This window comes from Carassius carassius, chromosome 42 (genome assembly GCF_963082965.1).
Source record: "Carassius carassius chromosome 42, fCarCar2.1, whole genome shotgun sequence".
Classification (NCBI taxonomy): domain Eukaryota; kingdom Metazoa; phylum Chordata; class Actinopteri; order Cypriniformes; family Cyprinidae; genus Carassius; species Carassius carassius.
Window position 1 is genome coordinate 331139 of NC_081796.1, and position 9254 is coordinate 340392.

Here is a 9254-nt window from a genome sequence, read left to right on the forward strand (position 1 = left end):
AATTATGATACATACATGTAATGTGTGCCTCAAAAAGTGAAAATAAATATAACATTTTCTTTCTCTGTCACAAACAATACAATATCAATATTTACCATTGCATTGCTTGTTATTCCAACTTCTCTCCTCGCTGTAGCTGTCCTTGCTCTGGTCACACGAACCATGTGGAATGCAGGTTCAATAACTCTCCAAAAGGCCATTAAATGGATCTACTTCTCAAATCTAGATTGGATGAGACATGTTTTCAGAAAATACACACCAAACAATGTAAAAAGTTTGTTTGCCTACACTGAACCTGAAGGATACTTAAAAATGTATAATCTATTGACATACAAGTGGAAAAAAGGTAGGTCTGTAAAAAGATTTTAGCTGGGGTTTTAGCTTATTCTCCCTCGTGTCATTCTAAACTGTTCTGAATTTATTCTGTGGGGTCTATCTAGATAGCTGACTGACGGTAACATTATTTACAACATTTCTGTATGCCAATGAACAAAGCAAGCCACATGGGTTTACAGCGGCATAATGTTGAGTATATGATGACAGCTGTATTTTTCTATTTTTGGGTTAATCATCTATTAACACGTATTGCCTTGATCCACGGAAGAGGTTTTTAAACAAACAGGCAACCACAGCGACAAAAAATAAATAATGACAATTAAAAAATTCACAATAGGCCTACATTGTGCTCGTTAATATAGTAATAAAGGTTTAGATCTTAGCTAGTGTAGATTCGCATGCTGTTGTCATTCTTGAAGAGGCGCCTGCAGACTGAAGTATCAGAAGTGATGTTGAAATCCTTAAATCTTACATTACTAATCTGAATCCACTTATTTCGAGTTTCTACATCCAGGGAGAAGTGTGGAAAACCTTTGAGGAGCCTCACAAAACGGGTCACAGCAATAGCTGTGTAAACCACTCTCACAGATGTCTATGGAACTCTTCATTAAATAATTATATTGCTGTGGTATACTTAATTTGTCGTATTATAGCAAAATGTATAAATATTATTTAATATTCATCGTTTATGGATAAAAGTTTGCAGCTTGTAATGCGCTCACACTACGGCAGAATAAAGACAGGAACCTTTTAATTGCCCTGAGATTTCACAGGAAATACGTAGTCTATTGCCCGTTTCTGCAGACCAACTGCCCCCTAGTGGTCGGGAGCATTTCCGTTGTGTTGTGGCTTAATGAATTTGTGTTGTGAGAATTTCGTTGTGTTGTGGCTTAATGAATTTGTGTTTTGGCTTAATGTCGTTGTGCTGTGAGCTTATATTTGCTTTTTTAATGTCATTGTGTTGTGCACTACTGGGCCACCGTAAGAAAGTCTTGCAGGTTTGGAAAGACGAGGCAAGAGATGAGATTCAGAAAGTGTTCAGACAGACTTTACTATGCTAATGTGTTTTATAATAGCTGGCTGTAGATGAGCTTCACTGATCAGTCATTCTTCACATTTTGCAACACATTTATCACAAAGCTCTCGTGTATAATACTGGTTAGTGGTTTCCTGATTTCATGTCTCTGTCCCCACACTGACTTCTTCTGTATCACAGATCTGACTGAGGAGACAGTGTGGAGTGGAAACAGAGTTAAATGTGTGACAATGATGGCTAATGTCCCTTAAACAATGAGTCTGTTCTCCATTCATCCTTCAGCTCCTCAAATTCATCTCTGCTTGAGAATTCCTGCTAGCTAAAATCCTCAGGATTTTTTTTTTTTTTTTTATTGTTTGTTTCTTTAATTTAGGTGTTGTTTTGTTTTATATCAAACATAATTTTAAAGGACAGACCGATCATTCAGTTTGAAGTCTGTGTGTGTGTGTGAGAGAGAGCGAGTGTGTGTGCGCTTGCGTGCGTGCGTGTGTGCAGAGAGAGAGAGAGAGCGCGCGCCCTCCGCGGTCGCTATGGTAACGTCAGTGTCGTCGACGGAGCCGCAGACAGACGCAGCGCGTTGAGCATCAGACGCGTTTTACGCACTGAAATCACGCGTCAGCGGATGGATGCGGACAAACACACCTCTTAAATGTCATCTCTGAGGATCATTAGACGCACACTCGTTTAACCGTTTTTCAAGATGTCGTGGATTGTGCCTTTTCTTCATTTCTACTCGAACTTTCCATTGACTTGCGTTCTGTTTCTGCATCTGTCTGCAGCGCGCGGCGAATAAACGACCCGCGGGAACACATCTCTCCTGGAGATGATGATGATGTGTGTGTGTTTGTGTGTTGTGATCGGGAGGGTTCGAGATTGATGGAGGATCGACTGTGCTGTGGATGATGATGATGATGATAGAGCAGAGCAGACGCACGCGCGCGCGCTCACAGTCCACGCCACATCACCTGACACATCTATTCAGTGGATTACAGAGAACTGCGTCGAGTTTCTCACACAAATGAATGGATTAGTGACTGACAGCTCACTGCACATCATTCCTCCTCAGATGATTGTGTGGGTTTGACTGGACACATGTAAGTTCACTGCTGACAGACGGAGAGCTGATGTTATGACATGACTCGGTCAGATTATTTTCATCAAGGTCCATTTTACTCCCTCAGATGTAGAGTATATTCTGTGATCTTCTGAATGATCGGCTCACATAGAAACTGCTGTAAGATGGTTTCATGGTCCTGGTTCATCTTGTAGGAATGGGGACATGAAAAATACATTTCAGTGTAATGCAAAAAAATAACAACCCCAGCTACGTGTCAACAATGAAGTGAGCACAGTTAGAGCACCAGGAGTCTGACTGTAGTGTAGTGCTATAGCATGATAACATTGAGCCTAAACTAGTTTGGAGCAGTGATCTATGATAACTGGATTACTCATGACCTCTCAAACATGTGAAACCACCATATGGCTATTCATACACATTCTATTAAATATTTAGATTGCCTGACTTGAATGTGGAAACGTTATCTAACTAGCCAGCATTTATCTGAAGTCTCCCTGTACTTTCTTATACGACAAACATCCTAAGCATGTAAATTATTATCTTAAAGTTAGGAAAAAGTTGCATTCATGATCCTCAACACATGTATTAAAGTGCTCATTCTGGAATCTGAAGATGGATTTATGCTTTATTCCATAAATAATTAGCCATTTACAGTTATTACCTGTGGTTATGAAGGAGCTAAAACATTGGTTTATACCGTAACCTTTAAACTGATTTTGTGCTGTTCTGTGTCCTTTTTAACCATCACGGTTTCCAAGATCTCTAAGAGACTGAACGAGATGTTTGTTAATAAAAAGAGATAAAATAAAATACACACATCCCAAATTATTCATAGAAATAACGCTGACTGCATTTGGACTTGAATACATGAATACATTGAATCCAAGCATTTATATGAGCAAGATGATGCATAGTAAACTTGGAATTGTAATGCAACATAATAATCCCAAATATAAGTTCATGTTTGCTTATATATTGAAATCATTAAGCGTGTGTTGTTAACCAAACACAGACGCACCTTAGTGAATTCAAGATATTGCCCATCCTGCGTGAAATGCACATTAATGTGATAGATAACATGATATATCCTAAAAACTAATGGTGTGCAGCTGCAGATCAGGTGTTTTTGGGAAGGTTTTGGCTGTCAGTCAGTGATGCTCTCTGTCAATAGAGAAAAACTCAATCCCATGCGGTGATTCACTTTGTGATTCTGTGAGCAGTCCAGTCATATTCATTGATCAGTGGGCATAGTTTAAGAGAAACAGTGTATTAGCAGTACAAGCTAAGAAGAGTACACTTGAAATGGTTACAAAGTGGATGCAGGAAGTTGTTAATAATACATGTACAATTAATTGTAGCCAGCAGGTGTGAAGAATATTACCTGATCGCAGTCAGCACCTGTGTGACATTAGCCATCAAAATAGCCCATGTGGTAAGAAAGAGGTGGTTTTAACAGGAAATCAAATGTCTTTCTTCATTTTTAAATGGTGAATTATGGCGAATATTGAAATACCGCTGTATAAAAGCACAAACACAGCAACCTGTTTAAGCATTAGACAGCTAACAGTCAGCACACTCAGGCCATAAACATTACTCCAGCAGATGAAGCTTTAGAATGAAACTGCTTGCTAGGGGTTTGCTTTTGGTTGTCACTGTCTCATCATTCAATAATGGTTTATTTGCCAGGCCTGCATCATAGTTCATAAACAATCTGTACTGAAATGTGCTGAACAATCAAAATCCTGCACAGATGTGATCAGGTACTTTGTTAAAATAAGCCTCAGCCTTTCCTAATATCGATCCTTCGGAAGTAGAGATGTGTTTCTGTAGCCAGGAGCAGTACAAAGTTTGCTGAGCTTCAGCATCCACTCAGATAAATAACAGCTGAAACAGTTCACCACTGTAAATGACAAACCAGAACAAACAGAATATTCACATTCTTTATAGACCATTCATACAGATTCATAGAGAGTTCATGTGACTGTTGTAAAAGGCAGTTTATTGTTTGGTTAGGATTAGCAGCACTGCAGGACATGTTTGATATCAAAAACTAATTTAAAGTGCATTAAGCTGTGAAAGAGAACACTGTTTGACAGAGCCAGAGGAACACATACAGTACACGTTGTGCTTAACTCAGGTGTGTACCTAAACAACCAAATACACACAAACATGTGTTAGAATGTTTGTCTTTGTGAGCAATCACATAAACACAGTCAGCCTGAATGTAAATAGCAGGGAGATGATTAGATAGTTTCTGTACAGTGGATCCATGCATTAGGTCATCCGCACATAAATATGTGAATAAACTGATGCTGACTGTCATTAATCTTAATCTTAATCAAACTTTGTAATAAAAGAAAAAAAATCACACTTTAAAAAGAAGAAACTTGACGCACTTTTCATTTCATTTCTCTAGTATTTTGTACCTGAATACTGATAGATAAACTCACCTGAAATACTTAAAAGACTATCTGTGTATAAAGATGTCTTCTATTGAACAATTTATTTACCAATTATATTATTATAGTTAAATATACAAATGAATGATTTTGGCCACATCACCCATCCCTGTCACAACCCCTTTAATATCAAATTGATTTTTGATGTTGTTTAATTAAAGGAAATTCACTCATATTTTGTCTCTATTTTTCAACAGTGTATAAGACTGTGGAAGCCTAAGAAAACACTCCAAGTCCAAGTCAACAACAACTGAAATAAGCACCCAATATCATTTTTTATGTCATGAAAAACATTTGCATTGAACAAGAAAGTAAAGCGGGGAGAGGGAAACCAGACTAAATCGGGGAAGAAGAGTGCTTAAAAACAAAGGGAGGATGTGGTGGCCAGTGGTTTGGAGGTCCATAGGGTGGCCTACATTTGCAGCGTCTCTATTTCTAGCAGTGGGAGCTTCATACTCTGATGTCTTTAATGCCACAGGGAAAGATATTTTTAGTGACTTTGGACAATTCCAGATTACAGAGAATGGGCCACCAGAGCTACGGAAACTCCAAGCCGCTAATCTTCACCCTAATTTATACTTTAACCAAGACGATGTACCACTGTTGAGACAAAGGTCAACTACGACTCACAGCCACATCTTTAAAGTGATCCGTACAGCTGTGCTAACGATGCTCTCCGCAGGCCCGCTCTACATGCCACCCACAAAGCATGAGGAGTTCACCAGCAAGTGGAACGAGATTTATGGAAACAACCTCCCTCCTCTGGCTCTCTACTGCCTCCTGTATCCTGAGGACACCGCAGCAATGCAGTTCCTGATTAAGTTCATGGACCGGATGTCAGAGTATCCTGACTGGAAAGTAAGCAGCGCACCTAATGATGAAGTTCCGATGGCTCATTCGCTCACTGGATTTGCTACTGCTTTTGACTTCATCTACTCATTGCTGGATCAGAAGCGCCGAGAACTGTACTTAAAGAAGATTTCTGCTGAAACCCAAGCACTGTACGAGACGTCAAAGTACAGGGGCTGGGGGAAGCAGTTTCTTCAAAACCATCAAACCACTAATATAGTTGCTATTCTGACTGGAGCAATAGTTGTGGGTGCACACGATGACACTCAGTCGATGGTTTGGAAACAGGTATCTGTAAATTACATGGAGAAGACAATGTTTCTGTTAAGTCATGTTGTAGACGGCTCTCTGGACGAGGGAGTTGCATACGGGAGCTACACAACAAAGTCAATCACGCAGTATGTTTTCCTAGCAAAGCGCCACTTTAGCATAGACAACACACAGAACAACTGGCTGCATACTCATTATTGGTTTTATTATGCCACTTTGCTTCCGGGCTTTCAGAGAACGGTTGGAATAGGGGACTCAAACTATAACTGGTTCTATGGACCAGAGAGCCAGTTAGTGTTTTTAGATTCATTTGTGATAAGAAATGGGTCTGGTAATTGGCTGGCACAGCAAATTAGGAAGCACAGACCTAAAGACGGTCCCATGGGTCAGTCCTTTGCCCAGCGCTGGACGACGCTTCACACAGAGTTCATCTGGTATAATGCCGACTTCACACCACAGCCCCCTTATGATCACAATAAGGCTAAGATGCACATCTTCTCTAACTGGGGTGTGGTAACCTATGGGGCTGGTTTATCTGTTGCACAAGGCAACACCTTCGTCTCATTTAAATCTGGTAAACTGGGTGGGCGGGCAGTGTTTGACATTGTCCATGCTAAACCTTACTCATGGGTGGATGGCTGGAACAGCTTTAACCCTGGTCACGAGCACCCAGACCAAAACTCATTTACTTTTGCCCCTAATGGACAAGTGTTTGTTTCTGAGGCATTATATGGCCCCAAATACAGCTTCCTAAACAACGTGCTGGTGTTCAGCCCTTCCCCGACGAGCCAGTGTAATGTCCCTTGGGAAGGACAGCTCGGGGAATGTGCCAAGTGGCTGCGCTGGACAGACCCAGGGGTCGGAGACTCGGCGGGAGAGCTGATCGCTGCTTCTGCTCATGGAGACGCTATGTTTGTGAGCGGAGAAGCGGCTGCAGCATATTCCCCAGCCATGAGACTGAAGAGTGTGTACCGAGCCCTGCTTCTCCTCAACTCACAGACTCTTGTGGTAGTGGACCACGTTGAGAAAAGAGACGACTCACCAGTGAACGCCGTCAGTGCTTTCTTTCACAATCTTGATATTGACTTTAAATATGTGCCCCATAGTTTCACAGACAGGTACAATGGGGCATTGATGGATGTTTGGGATGCTCATTACAAAATGTTTTGGTTTGACAGTCAGGGACGCAGCCCTAATACACAAATACAGGAGGCTGAGCAGGAAGCTGAGTTTAAAAAGAGGTGGACACAGTTTATCAACATCACCTTCCCTCTCACAGATTCAGTAGGTAGGATGGTGTATGTGATGCACGGACCTTACGTTAAAGTTTCCAACTGTAGGTTCACTGAAAGCAGTAAGAATGGACTAAAACTTTCTCTTGTCATCAATAACACTGAGAAAATTGTGTCTGTAGTAACCAATCACAGAGACATCGTAGCCCGTTACAGCTATCTGGGCTTTGGGGGTTACGCTAAGGTGGAAGACAGACATCAGGTTATGCGTTTTGGCTTGGAGACACAGCTTGTCCCCAAACAGACTAAACTGCACAATCATCTCTTTGACTTTGGGGTTACGGTGAATGTCATTGCTGGGGTAATACTGTGTGTGGCCATTATTTTCTTGACCCTGCAGCGGAAGTTTTACATTTGCTTTAGCAGACTGATGCGTTATGCTTTGCTTTCGGTGTTAATGCTGTGGATAACTGAGCTCCTGTTCGTCTCAAACAGCTGTGATCAGCTCCTGTGTAAGGTGAAGTGGCGCGGAGCCACCACAGACCCAGAGCTTAGCAAACAAATGAGGCTTTATGACCAGCATCAGCTCCCTCTGCCCACGGTAGTGATCACCACACTTCCTGGCTCAGGATCAGACATCCTTAAGCATCTATTCTACAACAACACAGACTTTGTCTACCTGCGCATCCCTACAGAACACTTGGATATACCCGAAACAGAGTTTGAATTTGACTCTTTAGTAGATGCTTGTGAATGGACGCGTTCGGAAGCCCAGTGTGGGCGTTTTAAAATGATTCAGGGCTGGCTGCATTCACTTGTTCACAACACCCACTTATTCCTGCAGAACATCCCACTCCATGACACCAGCCGCCTGAAACCGGCCCAAAGACTGAGCCTCTCTCAGGACAAGAGGAGGAGGCTGAGGAGGAGAGAGTCCAAGGCTGAGATGAAAGGCCGGGTGCGAGTCGACAGGGATGTAGAGTATGTCCAAGAGCTGAGGAGACACACGCTGGACTATCCTAACGCCCGTGTAGTTCTCAATCTCTGCAGCGGCAGCTGGGCTCTCAAGCTGCCTTTTCTCCAAGAAGTTATCGGACCTTCCCTGAGAGCTATCTACGTCGTCAGGGACCCTCGTGCATGGATTTATCTGATGCTTTATAATAGCAAACCTAGCCTTTACTCACTCAAGAACATTCCCCAGCATCTAGCTCTTATTTTCAAGCAGGACATGGTTAGTGACAGGTGTCCGACCACGTTTGCGGAGGAGTTTAGGAAGCTGTGGCAGCTCATATCTCGTTCAGAGACCAATCCTGTGCTGTTATTGTCCCATCTGTGGCTGGCTCACACCGCTGCTGTCCTCAGAGTCACAGCTACCTTATCTGAAGAGTCCTATCTTCAAGTCAGGTTTGAGGATGTCGTAAACTATCCTCAAGAGACAGCTGAGAAGATTCACTATTTCCTTGGAATCCCTGTATCTCCTTCAGCCCTGAATCAGCTCATGTTCACCACCTCCACAAACTTGTATAACTTGATGTATGAAGGGGACATTTCACCAGCTAACATCAACAAATGGAGGAGAAACATGCCAAGAAGAGATATCAGACTCATAGAGTACACGTGTGGATTCCTGATGAGGCAACTCGGGTATCAAAGGTTCACTGATTAATTAGCTGCAGGCCAGCTGTTGTCATTGATCTCGTGTATCTGATCATTTGATATTTGTGTTGTATTTTTGCACAACATTGAGTTGAAAACAAAGTGGAAATGAAAAAAACTAGGCCAGGGGTGCCCAAACTGGGTCCTGGAGGTCCGGCGTCCTGCAAGGTTTATATCTATCCCCAATTAGACACACCTGAACCAGCTAATCAAGCTCTTACTAGACATACTAGAAACCTCCAGGCAGGTGTGTTGAGGCAGTTTGGAGCTAAACTCTGCGGGACATCAGCCCTCCAGGACAGAGTCTGGCACCCCTGAACTAGGCACAAGAATGGGAA

At 42.2% G+C, this 9254-nt stretch overlaps 1 protein-coding gene across 1 annotated transcript; it reads left to right on the forward strand.

Moving 5' to 3' along the window:
* Positions 1-1934: 1934 nt before the first annotated feature.
* LOC132124130 (dermatan-sulfate epimerase-like protein) lies at positions 1935-9254 on the forward strand. The gene is made up of 2 exons (XM_059534968.1): positions 1935-2466; positions 5115-9254. Exon 2 carries the CDS (start codon positions 5285-5287, stop codon positions 8924-8926), a length of 3642 nt encoding a protein of 1213 aa, XP_059390951.1. The 5' UTR covers positions 1935-2466; positions 5115-5284; the 3' UTR covers positions 8927-9254.

Bases quoted from the DNA above. Each gene is read 5' to 3' on its own strand.
- LOC132124130 (XM_059534968.1), top strand. From the start codon at position 5,285: ATGTGGTGGCCAGTGGTTTGGAGGTCCATAGGGTGGCCTACATTTGCA.